The sequence below is a fragment of the Bombus vancouverensis genome, chromosome 16 (assembly GCF_051014615.1).
Source record: "Bombus vancouverensis nearcticus chromosome 16, iyBomVanc1_principal, whole genome shotgun sequence".
NCBI lineage: Eukaryota > Metazoa > Arthropoda > Insecta > Hymenoptera > Apidae > Bombus > Bombus vancouverensis.
Genome location: NC_134926.1, coordinates 8,299,224 through 8,320,999, shown reverse-complemented (window position 1 = coordinate 8,320,999; position 21,776 = coordinate 8,299,224). Strand labels below are relative to the sequence as shown.

Sequence of the window (21,776 nt, the reverse complement as noted above, 5' to 3'; positions counted from 1 at the left end):
ATTTACTTTAGTTTATTCAGAAGAGTATACATATATGATTAACGAGGAAGGAGAATCTACTCTCAAAAGTTAAATAATTTTGTGAAAATTAACTGACAAAATTATAATTCTGTATAGTTAAATAAATTCTTAGGTTGGATGTTTCAATTCATACAATATATATGTAACTAATAAATTGTCTATTTCTATTATAAAATAATTTTTGGAAAGTTAAATATCAAAATTGTAATTCCGTCTCATTAAGTTAATTTTTAGATTGGTTTCAAATGAAATAATTTATTTAAACAAACAAGCACGTCATATATAATAATAAGAAATCGTACTATTCCTATAAATCTATCGATAATAAATAAATAGAGCCCGATGAGTGAGTAAAGTTTATTCAGTTGATTCGTTAAAAGCAATTGGCACGTTCCAACCAATTTCTTCGCAGTCCCACAAGAATAAAAACTCGAGGCCTTTCTCTCATTACTTCTAAGCCGCTAAGATTGATCTACACATTCAACAAGTATTTAAATCCATTTATCACAAATCTCACGACATATCAAATCATCAATTATTTAAGAATTCAGAATATATTGTCTATGAACAAAACATGCTTTTTGTTCTCCTTTGTACAATAACAAGGAAAGTTACCTAACTATTAATTTATTGAAATATAAAAATATTGAAAAATCAAAATTTATATCTTCATTTATCTTAGCTACTTTATTTATATTATTTAGATTTATTTGAATTTATTATTTAAAAGAACTTTAAAGGACAAAAATTACAGAAGGAAAACCACTTGTATCTTCTGGTATTTTTGAAGCACCAATGGCTAACTTTGACCCCACTTTTCTCATCTATGTTGAATTTTGAAAGATACATATATAGGACGCCATAACATTCAATTGTTTTGCACTTTTAAAATTAACCAGTATTTAAATCAAACTTTCTATTAAATTTAAATCTAGATAACTTCCCTTATTAATGCAGACCACCAGAATTCTTAACGAAAAGCGATACCTCTCAATAAAACACATCCCTCATACCTAATCTAACTAAATGATATAAATATAATAGGAAACGAGGTTCCAAGTATCTTTATAAAGGCTACGCAAGTGGAATATTAATGAATAATCAAGAGACTTGGCGAATTGAGTTTGCAAAAATTTCTGAAAGACGCATAGGATTTTGATGGATTCGATAATAAACACATTCACGATAGAGTTTCCAATCGTTTCAAGCATCGAACATAATAAGGTTTACGAGCTAACACGGTTAGATGCTAAGATTCGCGTCGAGTAATTCGTTCTTGAGAGGCTGAACTTGCACTGTCACGGAATTCTCGTAGAAGCCACTGGATACCAATCGAACAGAAGTTACGCCGTACTCCACCAGCTCCCGATAATCTGAAAAACAATTAATAGGCTAATTATGCTGTTTATGTTTCTTTGAAAACTTTCCCAATTTTGACTATTTGACTCCAATCTTTTCTTCGACGTTTCCTTAGATAAAATAGTAAAAAAGTACGTTTCGTAGTATCTTCATAATTCTCCTGATTCAGATTCCTCGTTTTAGTGATAAAATAAAAGGATCCAAAACGAAGACGGTAGTGAAACAGCTAAAATTGGGAAAAGTCAGTAAACTGAACAATTACTTGATTTAGAATTGATGTATACAGTGGAGAGTAAAGAAAAGTTTAAAGAATAAGAAGTACAAAAGACAACACAATTTTCGAAAAAAAAGGTGTTGTAATTGAGAAACACAATTCAATTGTGAATAAATATATAATATAGACGACTGTTATCAACATGCTAAGAGACGTTCAACAATAAATAGGTTTATAGTTAGCTCATGTGTGGGTCGACACAAAGCTTCCAATTGAGATCGATATTAGTGCTAGGAGTTATTAATCGTATTACCTGGTTTAGAATCTATCCCGCAAATAGAATCAACTATCTGAACTTTGGACGTGTCCAGGCCGTCGCTGCCTCCAATTATCACTTGATCCTGCGGACTGGTTTCATCGCACTAGAGATCAGTATTTAATTAGTATTTTCCAATTATAACATATACGCATATATAACATATGAACAATTACGTAAACTAAAAGACCAAATTTAAGAAAACATAGATAAAGTATAGGTCTGGAAATTTTTACTACATTATACATTATACTAGGTTGTCCTATAAGTTTCTTTCGTTTTCTAAGGAAATAATAGATGCACAATAGTTTTTATTTTATATTATTCTATTACAATACAATATGTAATACAAAGTGAAATACATAATTCAATAAAGTAATATAAAACAAAAAATATTGTGCATCTATTATTTCCTAATAAAACGAAATAAATTTTTGGGACAACCTAATAATACTATGCAACTATATTGTCTATACTATTCTTGTTAGAATTTTGTGTCTTCCGCGATAATTATGTTCACAATATCTACTAAATCTTAAAATCTGCTATGTTAAGCATCACTAGTATGTTTTTTATATTTACTTGAAGTATCTATAAGATATAGAAAACTACTAGTGAGGAAGGATAGTCGAAATGCTACGAACTTTTCGTAGAGTTCCGGTTTCAGTGGTACGAGTGGCTCCGAGGAAATTCGAAACCCCAACGCCAAGTGCGATCACATGTACAGTGCCTGGATAAAGTGCGACGTAGGTGCAGTTAATACGCCGTCCATAATTGCGCAGCGTGTACGGTTCGTCTACGCTCGCTGCCAAAACATTGCAAGCTGAAAAATTATCAAAAAATATTCCTTCTTACACTCCGTGTTAATAGGAAACTATTATCGAAAATTACAGTAAATCTTTATGTAATAATTTCTAATTTTTGTAATTTAGATACCAGATATAATAAACATTAAAATGTATTGAATATAATAATACTTGAGCAAAAGTAACTCATCCAAAATGTCCTCTTTCCAATACTTAAAATTTCGATATATTGTGAAATACAATATTGATATTAAAAATAAGTTAGTATATTGAGAATTGTATTGCACCTTTATATAATAATTACAAGCAATACCTATTTCAATGTAAAGTAGAAAATGCAATTCTCAAATTTTTCATTGTACATGAAGAAGATCTCTAAATATTACAAGATTTAATTCTTGCAAATTTCTATAAATTTATATTTCAAAACCTAAAATTGAAATATTAATCTTCTATTCTAATTCAAATTTCAAAGTCATTGTCTGCCATAAGACAAAATATCTGCAAGAAATAAAAAAAAAAAATATTCAATTACTTCCAACTTCAAATTTCTGACTTTATATGAAAATAAATTGGTCGACTCACGTCTAGGATTTTTCAAAAATTTGGCGAAGAGCGTGAACCCTTTCCCAGGCTTTGGTATTCTGTATCGGATAACCGCTGCGTTCTGTGAACTTGTGAAGCTCCTCTTCGCACCGATATTTTTACCACAGAATTCGCTGCTTCTCTGTTTCAGCGGCAATCGATGGTCCATTTCGCTAGGGAACACTTCACCGTTTAATTCCCAGCCATCGACGACCTGCACGATATAAAAATACATTCTGAATGGACTGTTGTCACGGCACAGTGATGCATTGGAAAAACGTATCTACTGCAATGGATACATACGAGTAAAATACACGTTTCTGTATTCGAAAAAGTAGGCGAGGATTATCGGAGGGAAACTGAAACTCTGGTACTATACAATAGCCTCCACCATATAAAATGCCCAGTAATAAATATACTCGAAAATGGAAAATTAAAGAATTATGTCCTTCAAGCTCTATTTCATAACTATGAATATTGAAAAATTGACCAAAACGCTCCTGATGATTGCGCTATATAAAGTGTCCAACTTTACAGGCATAGTTAACAAGTGCCTCTATGAGTCAAAATAAATTGAGAATGTATAATGACAAAATTAGGTTTGAGGTTTCGCTTGTTAGTTATTAATACTTAAAGATAGAACACAATGCCCCTGACGCGCAGCAGACTTCTTTGCAAGATCATATGTAGGACAGCCTAAGCAAAGGAGCACAGATTATTATACGTAAGTGGTGAATATACATACATATACATATACTAATATTATAGTTTGTAATTGTTATTTAAAATAAAAAGTTGTGAAATTTGTCTATATTTATAGCATTTGAAAGTGTGCAAGTGTTTCTTTATTCATGCGATAACCATAATTGTGTTCTTCTGAAATGTTATACGTATCCAATTATTATATCTAATATATATATATCTAGTATATATAGATATTATATATTTAGTATATAAATATACTAGATCGTATTATTAGTATGAAACATATAATACTACACTGTGTAATATCCTATACCTCGGTTTGTTTTCTAAATTTATTTTATTCCTTTAATTTTGTCATATAATATTTAACCATCACATTTACATCCTTAGATCATAAATAATTAACATTATGTTGTGTTTTCTCACCGAAATCAATCCACGGTGTTCACAAGGTATGTCAAAGGTGAGGAAGTTAATTTCCACTTTTTGATCCGGTCCAGCTAGGAAGAAAATTCCACAAACCTCGTCGTCGTCAGTTTTTGAGGTATATATGAAAGATCCTGGTTCTGCCGTAATAAACATACAGTCTGTAAAAGGATAAAATAACCTTTGATTTGGAAAAAAAGATTGAAATAAATATAAAACAAACTTCTTAATTCAAATTAACGGAAAGAAACCAAAACAGGGTTTATATAATTTATAGATTCATAAAATAGTCATAATCTTGTCCATTCATTAATTCATTTGATAAATGTAAAAAAGATTATGTACCTGTGACAGGTTTAAAACGCGTATATGAACTTATTAAACCATTCTTCAAATCCTGTCGATAAAAATCCTTCGAAAAATGTTCTCCAGCAACCTGGAAAAAGAATAATTTTTTTTAGAAAAATTCGTCCTAAAAGATGGAATTCATTATTTTAAAAAATGTTTATCTATTTCAAAAGTTTCAGAATAGGATTTATTTATTTGTTTAAAAAATTTGAAGCAGTAGAGATCCCATAAGTCTTCCCTTTGTCAATTTCTCCAACTGTATTTTTATCTAGTTGTCTGTCGCTCCATCAGAAATCTAAAAATTCAATAGCCGCTGAAATTGATTTTATTGAACGTGGGAATAAAAAACAATCAACAATGCAATTTTTGTTTCAATCTGGAAAAAGTAACTGGAAGAAGTTAAATGTTCAACCTTCATCTTTTAATTTTTAGTTTATAAATAGATTTTCATATTTTCCAATTTAGATAGAGATGAAAAATAATATTTCAAAAATAAAAACTTCAGTAATACATATACATATATGAGTTTGAATAAACAAGCTTCCAATTACACCCTAAGCTACCATAAAAGCAGAGAAATATAAAGAAAAATCTCACACAAAGAAATGCATTTTCTGTTAAGAGAAATGAGTCTTTGTTCCCTAACGAACGAAATGCTATTCACAATCTCCTCTCAGTAGGATTTCTTTTGTAAGTTACGTTGCTGACGTTAAAATCCACACATAATAACATAGAAAAGAATATTTACGACCAATCGATGAATAACTGATATTTGAAGTAGACCAGGAGAAAATCTATCCCATCACGTGGTTGCCTCTGGAAATATCTTTATCGACAGGCGGATATTACAGCATGATTGTCATCGGTGATGACAATTACTATTGTTACCAGCCATCGACATTCCTCAGAAATGTAGGAAACTTGTTAGAAACTATGATCGAGTATAAAACATTCATCGATGTTAAAAAATATTACAAAAATATTACAAAAATTTAATTCATTAAAGCATAACGCAATGTTCCCTAAAATCTAAAAATATGTATGTTAAAAACAATGTTCTTTTCCTCTAAATTTTAACAAATAATTGTACCATTATTTTATAATATTCATTGATATCAACAAATATTTCGAAAATTCATTTCTTCTTAAGAAGACATAGTCTAACTTCTCTTAAAATTTAGTTAACAATTTCTTATGTAAGATGATAACATCTTTTGAAGAAATATTTGGAAGATTGTACTCTGCCTTTTCTTAAATTTTAGTAGATAATTGTACAAATGTTTTTAATTAACTTTTCAGGGTTTTATAAAAAAAGTTCGTGACAAGAAGAGAAAGGTATATGAAGATATTTTCATAACTGGAAAAATAGAGGTTGATTGGTGGAGGGCATAGGAAGAAAAGCGAAATTGCTTTTCCTCAGTGACAATTTGTCGATCTCCGATGAATTGCAAGGAATGAAGTCTCGACTAAAGGAAGCATTAATGGATAGAGGGAATTATATTCCCTGAGGGACTGTTTCACGATTACTTCGCCGTGGTGTAGCTGGATAAAATTCAGTGAATTGACTAGCCGGTAGCCAATAACAAAGGAGCTGGCGGCCTTCGAACAAACTTTTTGTAATCTTGATCTCCCTTTGTATAAAACATCTCAGTGTACTGAAAAGAGTTTTCAATATTAGTGACGCAAATATCTGTATTGTTAAAACATATTATAACACAACTTGTAATACAAATGTTATAATATTTGTATTATAGAAAACTGAATATTATATTTTTTAATATATTGAATTAAAAAATAGAAAATTATGATATTAATATCAATTATTATATAAAACTATTATAATATAAATGTTATTTCATAATACATATTTTTATCATAAGAAAAGAAATACTATGTTCCTTAATATAAGGAATAAAAGATTATTATAACATTGTAATTCTAATATCAATTATTCTATATAATGTCTCATAATATTAAATTTACCTTGCAAAATGTAGATTGTATAATCTCTTTTATTTCAGAAGAAATTTTTAATGGATTATGTAAGGGAAATATCGAATTTCACATCGAATCATTAAAGGAAAAGATGGAGTTGGATATACCGGAAACGTGATCGACAGTTGTGCAATCTATTTAGATTTACTCAATATGCTTTCTGAAGATTTAATACTATAATATGAATTTCAACGTCACAAGTAATAAAAGAAGGAAAATACAATTTATGACTGATGATTGATTAACATCAGAATGCTACGAATCTTCAATGTATCCCTAAATATTAGACTGATCATTTTACTGCATTTTATAAAATTTCACATTTATATTCATATTAGAATCATGTTAAATGTTAACCCTTTTAACAGCTTTTCTTTCAAATATCTCCCTTCATTTTCAAGCGGAATATTTTTACGATAAAAAAAAAGTTATGGAATTGCGTATTTCGCATTCCACTTACTATTACATTTTACATTTAAAAATAGTGGCGGTGAAGGTTATGCCGAATGATTTGTATAATGTTAACGGCCAAATATTTAAGAGTCAGGGGTCACGAGAATAAATGGACCTTACGATATTCATAACATTCCAGGAGCCACGATAAACCTGGTAAAAGGCAGTATTTGACCACGCGATTCTTTCAAAGAGTCGACACGTCAATTTCCTTTTTATTTCCAATCCCTGATAACTTACAGATTTTCGACTACGAGGGGAATCCCCAATGGGTTTGCTGGAACTTATCCATTCAACACTGATTTTTTGATTATTCAAATCGATATTCCTTCTTACTTTCATTAACGCTTCATTTGACCGCTCTTTTTTTATTGAAATATCTGTTCTTTCAATACTCTCAATATTAATTTTTTGTTATTACTGCAGAATGCTTTGATGTTCCAATTTGTTAGACCCTGAAATGCCTTTATTTGTTTCTGATTTAATTACACAATTCCTTTTCTATTTATGTTTTTTAATTTCTATTTTTCTTACTTAACATAATTCTTTTATCAGTAGAACCTTAGATCTCTTAAAATTCTTTCTTATATATTTTTTTTAGAGTTCTACATTGAACTTATTTTGTTATTCAATTACAAAATTCTTTTTTATTTCTTTCTTTCTTTAATTACTATAATTCCGCTATACCATAATTTTTTATTATTGCAATTTTGAACTCTGAAATTCCTTTTACGAATACTGTTTAACTTAATTATAAATTTTGTATCTGTTTATCTTTTTAATTATCATAATTTCTCCTTACCATAATAATCTCTTTACACTACTGGAAATTCTTAATCTCTTAGGAAGTTAAGATAGGGATCTACTCCTTTTTTCTATCGATGTAGAAATTTTTTCCAATTCGAGTTTTATCCACAGTAAATCATGTTTCCGAAGGCATCACCAAAGGCGAAATCCTGCAGTGATAGATTACTTCCTATTCTACTGCCATTAGTCCGGAATGGGCACTGTCCATAGAACTAGTAAAGTAACAGAGGGGCATGAACATTAGGAACTTTCAAAATCAAATAAAGTTACTACTAACGGTTTTGTGGAAAGTCAGCATTAGCGATGGTTGACTGATTCTACAGGATAAGGTAGTGTTCTATTCAACTTCTGGTATTCAGAGAGAGATCATTGCCTGAATGCATCGTAGTAGGTAGTAGAGGTCAAGCTTTGGTAGAACACACCATGCACTCGAAGAAATTGCAAGCGTAGAAAATTAATTGTTCATGAAAACATGCGAACATTCATCTTTTTATGCACATCGAGGATCAATGCTTAATCAGGTACGATACTCCCTGTCGATAAGTGTTTTGCAGTGTCTTCAATCTCGAATCGATTATGCTTTAATAAAATATATAAAGTTGTATAGTAGGATAATTTCGATTAATATTTTTTCAAATAAAATGGTATATGGTATATTTAATAATATTTGATCATTTATAACTAGACTAAATTGCTTATATATGTAGCTAACAATTGTAATTCGGAAGCAAACTGTTCATAACCAAACTTCAACGAATCATAACGTATAATAATTATAACGCGAATTATAATATAAATTGTTCATATTTTCATATAACAAATTTGTTTGTACTTATATAGAATTACTAGTATAAACTACTTATATGTGTACTTGTATATTGTACACTTGTACCTATATACAATTGCTTCTAGATATAAACTTGCATATTTATATACAATACGTATAAGTAAATTACTATAAGTTGAGTATTGTATATATATACTTATAACTGATACATACTTGCATAAGTAATAATTGTATTTCAAAACCAACTGGTCCATAACAAATTTTCATGTATTAACAAGTTGTTCGTAACAGAATGTGTAAGTAATAATTATATTTCGAAATTAAATCGTTTATAAGAAAATGTTCACGGATTACCAAATTATTTACAACAAAATTGAACGACAGTTCTGATTTTTCCATCATATTCTTGAAGTTAATAGTCTTTCCAGAAACCATTACTCTCGATCCTCGAAACACAACGATACAGAAGCTCAATCGAGGGAGTCATTTAAAATATAACGCGTCACTGATCCTTTCGATTTTCGATACTCGTGCATGCATACGTAACCTAAATCACTCGATGACATAACCTTAAGCTGCTTCTTCTGCTTTATACTGTTCTTTATATAAGGGGAAGAGATATTTTATGCTTAAAAATTGACTACCAATATACGGGATACGTTGCGATATTCGGAACTTTTTGAGATTGCTATAATAAAATATAAAGCTCTTTATTGACCTGCGTGAGGTATCGAACTTAATGTGAATATGTGTCTATCCTGATGTGTTTATTTCTTATATCGAAGATGATCTTCGGTGAAAGAGAATATATATAGTACAGCAGATTTTTAGTATAAATAATAAAGATATACGAAATTATTAGCACAGACCAAATTTTTCGGAAAATAAAGGTGAAATTTTAGGTAAGTCTTGTAATCTTTAGTCTATCATCTAAGAAAGTTATAATCTACAAAATACAATCTTTTTTATCAAAGTCTTTTGTAAAATATGACTTTTATTCCTGAAATGGTGAAATAGTACATCATAGATCATTACTGTTAAGCATCTATACAATAAAAATGAATGATACAAAATACATAACGGATTGCTTCCATTGAAACATAAAATTGATTCTAGAATCATTTTGACATAAAACCAAAATAATAATTTTAGACAAATTTCGTTTCATACATAAGTTATATAATGAAATATAATTGTTTTAAACATTAAGATCCGTATTATTCGATATCAATCGACATTTCCAACTGTTGCTTCTAATATGCATATTTAAACTTTAGATTCAAAAGTTGTATTTTACAAAGGGATTAAGTAGAGAATCGTTTTTTAAAATTTTATACCAATTTCTAAAATCTGTGATCGATTTGTGATAAAATCGATATTTTTCAAATGTATATTTTTCCAAGTTTATACAAATCTATAAAATACGAGTAGATTTATATTCATCATTATATATAATAACATTTTGTATTTCGAAAATGTGAATGATTTTAGTCGATGACGTGCCATTTGATAGATGTCCCTTTTGTCAGGTGTTGTACGTCAGAATCGTTTTTCAAATCACGAAACATGACTCGATTACCATTGTTACACGTGAACCAGTCGCGTTGCTAGCGATTTACGATCGAGAAGTACATAATCGTGATACAAACAACGGAACAGCCGCGGTAAATATTTGCGATGACACGGATTTACCTTTTGCGACGAATATTATAGCATGAACCAACTTCTTTCATGTAAATTGTACGAAATTCGGAACTAATTGTATTAAAATCGGAACTAATTCTTCCATTCTCTTTCTTTTTTTATACACAAATGGATGATAATTATTAGGTTGATGATATTTATGTACGTACATATGTATATATCTCTATAAACATGATTAAAAGTATGGAATTTTAATGGAAAGTTGTATCCACCAAATATTATAGTAAGTATTCTATTTTGGATATTTTTTATATTTTTGTATATTATATACTTCGTATGCATTCTTGTTCCTTCAAATGAATACGTTAAAATCTGTAGTTTAATTCTACTTACACTACTCTACACTACTATAGTATGTGCATAGTATATGTAGTGTATTCTACTTATATCATATTTTACTTTTCTTTTTTTATATTTTATATCAATCTTTTTCTAGGTCACTATATTGTTTCTGGCAGATAACTAGGTTATATTAGTATAGATGCAAGTGGTAAGGAAATCTAAGAAATATCTTGGACTAAGAATTATGTATTTTTAAATAAATAATAAATGAAGTTCGATAAATGTACACGCTTAGTAGCCAATGTATACACATAGAATTTAGACTTTTATTAGCTGAAGTTTACTGATGTATTGTAGCAGATATGTGTATTGTTTAGTAAATGAATACTAATTCACGATAGGTTATGTAAATATACATACTAGAAATAGTAAACATTTTTACATTTAGCCAACATCAATCAATAAAAGTATAAATTCATAGTTCAAATAAAATCGTGAGAATCGTACAGGAAGTTGCCAGATTAGTCAAGTACGAAACTAATTAATCACAAAAGTATACATTTTTATACTCTATCAACATTTTTATTCTTTGACTAAATATAAATATCACTAAATCTTACGTAAATGCATATATTAATTGTAATCGAAATACAGAATTAAGAAAATATTAAATATGTTACTAGGTATTACTAGGTTAATCAGATAAAGAACCATTTCGATTTAAAAATTGAACCGGTACGAGAACAAAAGCATTTTTACGGCATTTATTTCAGTATATTTCTTTGTATTTTCATACAAATGGCAAAACCGAATTGTCCCCGAACCACAATTTATTTGAATTAACAAGGTTTCTACCATTTTATCCGGTTCTCCTGTTTTCACGTATTTTTATATTTTTCTACATTTCCGTTTCATTAGCAGCCGTGGAATTAAAAGGAGAACAATTGCAATATTTCTACGTTTATTTCATCTTTTTGTTTTTCGAGGATTACGATAGAAATTCAACACTTTATAACCTCGTTAGTTTGCGTTATGCGTAAGTACGTTGCCACTCGATTTTTGCAAGTTACATGCTCATGTTAAATTGCGTTTGCACTGACAACAAGCAATTGCACTTTGCAGGTCGCCAGAGTTGCCTGATAAGCCACCGAAACGCAGAAAAGATCACAGAACACATCCGCATTAGAATCCTCATTGGGACAAAGAAAATGAAAAGCTGAATGAATTAAGATGAAGTTAATAACGACGAAAATTAATCACTAGACCGTGGATGTTTATAGAAATCCATATTTTTATAGTGGTTATAATTAATGAAGAGTATTGTAATAGCAATTAAAGAATTGAATGTTGATATCGTAACCGTAATTAGAGAATTGGAATTTAAATAGAAATTTATTGCTTATATGATGATTTTAGAGATTACGTATTAATGTGTATTTTTGCGTCTTTAAATTTTTCACAAATGCAGGAAAATTTAATAAAACTATGTTATTCTAAGGTAGCATAAATATTCCAAATGTAATACTTAAAGTACTCGTGATAATATTTAGTGAATGAAACAAACCTCTAGTTAGATTCTTCTTTTTTAGTATTATTTATAGAAATACAAATTTATATTCGATCTATTAATCATATATCTAGAAACTCGAATCTTCGAATATACAAATGTCTGCAAAAATCAGGAAAACCTTAACTCTTATCATTGTTACATTTCAGGTCTTTCCGGAAGTGAGTAACATACAAGTTTCGTTTCGTTTGGTTACGAAATGTGCCACGATATAAAGAGAAAACACTCGATATTTGAAGGTGATTCGTCATGAAGTTTCATTAAATCCGAGAGATTTAACAACGACATTCTTCTTCGTTAATCAGATTACCGGTCTCTGGTTTGCTTCACGGTGCGGAACGAAGTCAAATGGAATTGTCTTTGAAGATCAATGTGTAACGCCTCGGTTCTATAGTCTTTGGAGACACCTCGACGGTATGGAACATGAGCTTTTTGTATTCTGAAACGAATCTTGAAGGGAAAGAAGGTCGTAAGAGCTGACGAACAAACTTTAATTGGAATCCTCTTGAACATTTAACATTTCCTATCTTATTGTTAAACTTTCGACTTAAATGTAGTTTACTAGTCCCTGTGGGAATTCTGTGGAATAGACCCACGTGGAGGGTGTCTGCATGTTATTGTCCAATGAAAAATGAAAAGTTTCTTTATTTAATAAATAAACAGAAGGCAAAGATTAATATGCGCCATTGATTTTTTTTTGTAAATTAATAAAAAGATTATATCAATAAGAATATATTATATAATAACATTATTCGAACATAAAATAAATATTAAATTGAATATGGAACAATAACATTTTTTTGGAACATTTACAGTTTTTCTTTGTTAGCTGACAAATATCGCATTTTCAGTAAACATTATATTAGAAGATTGTACCAGCCATGAAAAAATTCTTGGTAATCGTTTGTTATACATTATTATATATGTATATTCATTTTTATATATCCGGTATTATATATTTGTTTATAGCATATAATTTGACAAACACAATCCAAATAATGATTAACGCTATAATAACAAGTACATAATTTTATACTTGAATAATTACGAATATACGCACGATAAACGAGATGAATATACGAATTACGAATATGTATATATGTATGATATATGTACAAACTAGGATATCGAGTAAATAATGTGTTAATAATGTTAATTGCTTGTCATGACTAATTGATTAGTTTGTGGCATTGTTCATTGAATCTATGGTGGGACTATTGTGATCCTATTAATGGGACAATTTACAAATTTATTCAATGTATCCCTTTATTCTATTTATTATCAATAAATAATTAATAATATGATAATTCTAAATTGTATTTAAGTTTTTATTTTCAACTGCATTCTTTTTCTTTCAGAAAGAATATGGGCGGAGAGCATTGATATGAAAGATGAACGATCGCCGTTATTTTGGAGTGGAAAGATTCACCTTCAGTTTTAATTAAACTGCTGGAAAACCGTATCGGAAGCTCCGACGAAAGCGGAGAGAAAGGGTTACTGAGACCTTACATGTGGTGTTTACTTTGTACTACTCGTGCAACTAATTGCCATGACAAAGGGAGGGAAATGTAACCCATCGTCGACCCGAGTAATGATCGATCAAAACTCCATTATTGACATTCTTTTGAGTAACGCGTGCAAGAACGATAGAAAACCAGATTAAAATCATTTGAATATGATTATCTTATTTTCTGAGTGGATGAGAGAAATATAATATGTACACAAGTACATAGAAACAAATTGATTGCTTAGATACTGCAAAAATGTTAGGGGAAATTAATTGTTATTTTATAATGGTTATATTTATATACGGATAAAACTTGTCTGCTGTATACTCTATTTCTGAAATACAACGGAAATAGAAACAGTATGTTTAGATATTTTTACTCCTTTCAGACATCAATTATTTCAAAGCTTCTATATTTCTCATCAAATTTATGCGCACATATTAAATGTTAATTGGTATTATATTATAAATTTTCATGAAATATATTTTATAAAGATTGCAGGAGGAAAGTGATATATAAGTCACGTTTTCGTTCTCTTTTTTTACAAGTGAGCAATTTTAGAATAATAAAACGATTTTATCTACATTTAAATTGTGTTTAAAATACAATGCTAAGTACAAAGAACATTCTTTGCTTCGTTCCTGCATTAAATTAGGAGACAAAAGTTTGCAAACGTTTGTTTTTACAAGATTTACTTCTCTGAACCTAATAAGTTATTCTCTTTCCAACTAATTAGATCTACCAAATGATATTTAATGTGATAAACATAAAAAAAGCGGCAAATATAGACTTATCATATCTTTATGTGCTCTTCATTTAAATATCAAGTGACATTAAAATCATTCAAATCACGAAAATCAACTTTCCACGTTTTATCTCCTGTGATCTCATAAACGTTGTTCAATAAAATAAAATATGATACATCGAACTGCATACAATTTTCCAAATGTCCAATGCTCGTTATTCAAACCATCACAACATCTTCAAACAACATAAATCTCTTTACCTGTTGCTGATAGCGTTGATAATCGGCGTTTCCTTTGATTACAGCTGAAGCAGCGTTGAAAACTGCAACGAAGAGGAGCAGCCTCGCCAAACAATATACTGGCCCATTCAGAAACATGATTTCCCCGGTTGAATGCGAAGAAACCGGAAGTAAGTGTTGTTGAAAGAAGAACGGAATGGTTTGAAGATGATTCGTTGACGTTTTGAAAAGTCGTGTCTTTTGTCACTGGTTCGTATTGTTGTAACGTACGGGGGGAAAACTCGTGGAGCTGGCGTCAGGACAAACTGGAGATTGTGTGGCGTCGCGACGCGCGGCGTCCCTCTTATAGCCGCTAGTCCAGCCCGCGATTCGTCCACGCTGCGCATCCCCAAACGCTTGCAACTGCCGACGATAACGCTGATAAAACAGCCTACGTTCGCCTGCACACCTTTCACCGGTGAGTCGAAGACCTTCTGTGTTTGTTAGAGGAGGCTGCATTATAAAACAGAATGATAAAGGTTATATAATTAGAAGAGAGGAAAGTATTTTGAATAAGGATATTTGGAAGATGGAATTTTCCAGACCGATAGAAGAGAGAAAGTTGCAAGAAATGTTATTTGGGAAATAGAATTTTGGAAATTGAGATATAATAGGATAAGAAAATGAAAACGGAGAGATATATTAGAAACATGAGATGTGAGATTATAGTATACTAGTACACTAAGTAATATAAGATGTATAAATGAAATTTAGATTGATTGGGGTTAGTTGAGATTAATAAATAAATTTATATGTATATAGTTCTAAAAATGGTTATCTCTAAAGATAGGAAGGAAATATGTAATTGCTATATTTATATGTATATGGAATATGAAGGAGATTAATTGTTTGGAGAATTGAAAGCAAGAGAAAAATTGTTGATAATTAAGTGGTAGAGTATTTGAATTTTTACAAGACATTTTTACAAAATTTTGTATAACAGGAAACCTTTTCGATAAAAGATTTTGTTTAAATAGGAAGAAATAAATTTATTTAAAAATGTCCACTTGATTATCGTAATTGCGAGATAACGTTTTTAAGAACTTGAGAGCTTAATAAACGGTTTAAGTTGATTAATTCTTTGACTTGTTAGTTTTATTGAGCCAATGATCAAGATCTAAATTTCTCGCTCTTTCTCTTTCATTACTTCGTTAGGGCGAGTTCAGTGAACGCAATAAAGTGTATCTCCATTATAAGTGTACACTAAAAAAAACGTGGTATCTCCGGTTATTGAGCTTTTCTTTCCAACAAAAAGAACATAAAACAAAATTAAGAAGATAGAGATGCGCAATGCATAAAACTATTTAGAGATAGACGTATAGATGTAGAAAGTAATACAAATTATAATAAGCCAATATTGCAACAGATTTATGCAAATATATTTATGCAAATAGTCTACCAATTAAAAATTGTTTAAGATTATCTAGAAGTTACCGACATCAAATCTCATGTATCACGATCCGCTAGTAAAGTAAATCAATTTTTCTATCGTTACTGAGAAACAAAATCAACAGCTTAAAAAGAAGAACTAAAATTGATATTGAAAAGGAATATTTATAGAAATTTACATTATCAACGGGACTACTACTTTAGGAACGGTCTATTATAAATCACGGACAATGTCTTTTTGAATAAAATGTCGCTTTTATCTATTTACAGGAATAAATAATTATGGAGGTTACAGCATTGAGAATCTGCAATACCATTTATTAGCATGAAAAATTTAAGCTCATTAACTCTCAGGTATGTAAATCAAAGAAAGACTTTCATTCTATAATGATGTCCCTAAGGAAATAATATCTGAGGAAAAAAGCTTTCGTGCAAAAAAAATCCATTTTATATCTTTTACTTTCAAGAAATTATTTTATTGTTTTTTCAGCTTTTTAATAACAAAAAATATTGCTTTGTTTTGCTAAGATACTTAATTACATTGTCAAAAAAAATAACACTTATGAGACTGAAAGATAAATAGGATTCTTTGACTGAACTTAATGAAGTTCTTCTCAGTTACTGTGTGTGGGTTAAATTAATGATTTTATCTTTGAGAAAGACATGAATGCAACTCAAACGAGTGTCTAGAGTCTAGAAGATAACAAGGGAAAAGTATAATGTTGTGGCTGCAGTTTAAAACAGAAGGACACTTGTATTACTGATTATGTTATGTATGTCACATTTGCACAAACTATAGAATTTAAAGGACGAACATAGTAAGTGGAGTTGACTTTCCATTTTCACATAGTGCATAAAATTATTATTTAATGTTATGTTTAGAACTTTGCATTTCTTTTATCAAAAGTAGAATGTGAGAGCTTTTATTAATAATGGAGTAAAATGAATCCTGAATGTTTACATTAATATATTAATTTATAGAGCTTTTTAAAAAAAACTCCACTTATCCTACTAATTACTTTCATTTATATTTATCATATTTGGACTCTAGATCCTGTTTTATTTATATTTTTAACGATAATAGTTTCAATTTTTTCGGCAAATATGCTTCATTTATCATTACGCTGTAACACATATTGTATGAATGGTTGCTCGACGATAGGCACCCAAACCTTTCTTCTTTAAAGCTCTATTATCACCGATTAAACTGAGATCAAGCATGAAAATATGAAATTACATTAATTTATGATTAAAATACATTAATTTGTAACTTCTGATTTCTAATAATAATAATATTAGTTCAATTGTGCAAGAGAACCTAGTAACATATATTTATGATTAATATTAAATTTAACATTAAGTAATTTATATTCATAAGAAACTTCTCTCCTTCTAAGCGTATGCACTTATGATACTGTCTTACAGAATACAATAAAAGAATTAACCCAATGTTCTTCTACTTCTCCGAAGAAGAAAGAAAATTGTTTAACGTTTAATAAGTAAAGTGCAATGGATATTGGCCTCCTGCAGGAGAAAAACAACGATCTCTTAGTATCGCCAACTGTGAGAAAGATGAATATATGCCGAATGTACAATATGGTAGTTTATACGTTTCATCCCCCTTGGAACCAAGATCAATCAAGACCACTGGCCGTGATGTTTATCTGAGCTAGTAATTGCCATAAACTGTACCAATGATTGCGGCTTGCCTATATTTTTGGAAAAAACACCAGACCTTCCTAACTAATTACGTTTACCTTTCGATTTCGAATATTTGTTGTGCCTTTTATATTTCATTATTCCTTTTAGATTTTCAAATGCTTGGACTTCTTTAGTATATTTATATTCCTGTTCCGTGGAATTTCTTTCTTGAAAATTTTGAAGATTTTATCTTGTATTATTATATTTAGCACGTTGCTTATTTGGATTCTTCAATTGGTTTGGTCATCAATTTGGATTCAACTTTTGGATTCTCTTCTCCTCTTTAAAATATAATTAATAATATTAAAGAAAAATGTTTTCCCTTAATCTTTTTATATTCTATGCTTCTATATTCTGTATTCTACATACAGACTATCCCACCTAATTCTGTCACCCTTAATTACTCTCTTATCTTTAAGGAAAAATGTTTCAGACAAAAGTTGTATGGTATCCAGAAAGACGTACTGTGTTCTTACGTATATCATCTTGCGATGACCTTGAAACGTCCAGTAAAGGTGACATTAAAATTTTTAAATAGATGCTTCCATATTTCATTACTTATTCTTGTAGCTAATACCTAAAAATTTTCAAAACACTATTAATTCCTGACTTTTGTACTATCCATGATCGAGATATGAACTTTAAAATTCACCATATCCGATGTTCACCATGAGTACACATAAAGATGTTTTTAATAATGCCACTACTGATATAACCGAAGCATAAGCTTGCAGTTTTCTAATGTGTCCAAAACACTCTGTTAATTCCGCGCAATCATTTTTAGATAATTCCTTGTGTCGGTCTGTCGAATTTCAATGTCAAAAGACACAAGTTTGTAGCGTTTTGAAATGTAATGAAAATGGAAGCATCCATTTAGAAATTTTAATGTTACCTTTACTGGACGTTACTGGAGGTTAGCTCAAGGTGATATATATGTAAAAGCATAGTATGTTCCCCTTGATACCATACAACTTTTGTCTGAAACATTTCTTCATATCGTGAAAAATAAGAGAGTAACTAAGGGTGGCAGAGTTAGGTGAGATACCCTATATATTCTATATTCTGATACATTCCATTATTTTTCTATATCATATTCTGTGACCCAATCGCGTATCTTACATAAAATTCTACATAACCTCTTAATGTTCAAACTGCCTGCAAACCTTTATATTGTGTTCTGAACCTATGAGATATTCATCATTATACGGTACTAATTATATTTTAGGTTAGGAACTACATTAAAAACTCATCAAATGGATTCTGACAAAATCAAGAAAAGAAGCATCCTATGTACGTCGTCTGAAATGGCAAGTGAGACGTGGCAATAAATATTTTAATCGATCATGAATAAGAACGTTAAATCAACGTATTTACGAAAGTATCGATTATACGAAATGTCCTAGTCGTCCTACAAGAATAGATTCAACGGTGTTCAATGGGAAACTGAATTATTCACTGAGACGCTTCTGAATCTGAATTTTATTAAATCACGTCCGCGAGATTTACGAGCCCGGCTCCCTTAGGAAAGCACGATTGTTTGATCACGTAAAACGTTTCTTAGTTTTCTGTTCTGTTTGCCTGCCTTTAATGTCGCTAATACTGACAAGAACGACCATAAGCTGTCCATTTAACAGATCAACGAAATATTAATTACTTATCACTTATGCATAGGTTTGGTAATAGGTCTTGTTGTTAATAAAAATCAATAACTCTTTGATAATTTTAAGAAACGTGAATATGATAATTGTTTTTAATTTTTTTATGAATAATTGATAATTATTCTGAATTTTAAAGAGTAGAAATTTTAATTATTTAATACTTTTAGATAATAGGCATTTAATAGTTTTTATATTTATTACTTATTATATTTATGTGTAATTATATGATAATTATTGACATATTTTTTTAAATGATAAACCTGATTTTTGGGTAGTTTCGTTATATTTCAATGGTATAAAAAGAAGACGTAAGAATAAAAATCTGAAACATTTATCTTATCAGGCAGAATATCGTAATTAAATTTCACTTTCTTTTCCTTGTGGCTATCAATTTACGTCATTAGTGTGTAATCGCATAAAATTGATTCTGAGGTGAAATTCATGGCACTATCTTCTTTCTCTAAGAATTTATTATAAAAAGAAAATTTAGGTAATTTCCATATCTCTAAATAAATGTTTTAATTAATTTTGTTTAATTCTGATTTAAAAGAATTATTTACGTGTCTTTGAAAATTTCTGTTTAAAAAGAAGGAAAACAGAAAGAAGGAAGAAATTACTACATTTTAAAATAATTCAGTTGGACTAAGAAAGAAACGAAGATAATTTTTTAGTAACAGTTTTAAAATTTCTTGAAAATAATTAAATCTGTAGACGAAGATCGTTATCTTGAGAAATTGAAGAATGTATTATTGAAAACAAAATGCTCTGTAACTTCGATCTTCGAACGATTGAGAATTCCAATAGCCGATGGTCAGACCTACTTCTACTACTTGAACCATAATGTAATGTGACGGCTGTCTACCCATGGGTAGGAACAATCTACTGACGTTCCTCTGGCAATTCTGGCATGCATGAGTTACACAATATAGGAATAGGGATGTATTTCTGACAAAGTTTAACTTCTGCAAATATTACTAGTGATAAGATGCATATAATAAATTTTCATAATCAGGTACAGAATTTATCAAATTTTACCTTTTATAGTTAAGTAAAGCTATCTTATAAAGTTTTCATTAGATGATTAATCTTTAAAGTAAGACATAAGTAATATATTTATTAATATAACAAAATTTTACATAGACACTAAATTTTATTAATATAATTATTGAAAATTATTAAAATGCATTGTATTAATAAATTAATAAAATTTGACATCTATTATATTATATTTTATTGTATTCTCTTATTATATTGTAAACTTTCGTTTTCAAATAATTCTAATCTCGTATCATTTTATATATACATGTATAAAATTTTAAGGCAAAAGAAATTTATAGAATATCTTCCTATAACATGTTTTATTTAAATTATTTTGTCATAATAATTACTTTATAAGACGTGAATATTTCTCAAATCTAATTCTTACAAATTACACTTATTTTTAGGATTAAACAAATACTTGCAACGGAATGCAATCCATAGAGAAAGGAAAAAAAGAACTCGTTTACAATTTCAATAAATATTAACTTGGTTGCAGCAATAACAATGCTGTTTAATATACCACAGAGAGCCCTTCCTGTTCCCTTAATTCCACCAAGTGATTTCGGCGTTGACTTACACGTTTATCTTCCTTTGAAATGCTTGTGAAAGTATTTTAAAAAATCTGTCACTGTTACAACATATTTAGTAAGCGCAAATTTTAGTGACTTTATAAAAATGAATTTTAGTAATCTTTTAAAACATTTTTTTTTTAGAATACAATATAATTTTTTAGATTAATTATCTAGGCCTAATTTAGTGAACTAATATTATTAATGAAATTTTACAAATCACAAGTTACAAATTATTAAAAACAATTACAATAAGTATACATGTATAATAGGCAAAAGTTTGGTAGTAAAACAAAGAAAATTTTACAAACTTGAAAATCATTCGATTGTACTATTTTGTGCCCTATCATTTGCTATATTATTTATTCAAAATTGCTCTATAACTAGTCACTTGTCAATTCACTAATATTATTAATTAAACATGAATAATGTTAGATGAATAATTAAGATAAATGAGTAAACAATTTATACTAGTTTTATAAATTATTTTGTATTATCATATAATAATTAA

The 21,776-nt window shown here is 29.3% G+C and overlaps 1 protein-coding gene across 1 annotated transcript; it reads right to left on the bottom strand.

Moving 5' to 3' along the window:
* Window positions 1-256: 256 nt before the first annotated feature.
* Window positions 257-15,239, bottom strand: crh-BP (corticotropin releasing hormone binding protein). The gene is made up of 7 exons (XM_033342582.2): window positions 14,890-15,239; window positions 4,778-4,868; window positions 4,433-4,593; window positions 3,302-3,515; window positions 2,555-2,733; window positions 1,908-2,016; window positions 257-1,394 (listed from the first exon to the last, which is right to left on the bottom strand). The coding sequence occupies exons 1-7, from the start codon at window positions 15,004-15,006 to the stop codon at window positions 1,264-1,266; spliced, it is 1,002 nt and encodes a 333-aa protein (XP_033198473.1). The 5' UTR covers window positions 15,007-15,239; the 3' UTR covers window positions 257-1,263.
* Between the last annotated feature and the right edge of the window lie 6,537 nt (window positions 15,240-21,776).

Bases quoted from the DNA above. Each gene is read 5' to 3' on its own strand.
- crh-BP (XM_033342582.2), bottom strand. From the start codon at position 15,006: ATGTTTCTGAATGGGCCAGTATATTGTTTGGCGAGGCTGCTCCTCTTC. The intron at 4,869-14,889 runs GTAAAGAGATTT...TTCTTTTTCCAG, and splicing joins ATCAACGCTATCAGCAACAG to GTTGCTGGAGAACATTTTTC. The intron at 3,516-4,432 runs GTGAGAAAACAC...TATATCGTGCAG, and splicing joins AACACCGTGGATTGATTTCG to GTCGTCGATGGCTGGGAATT.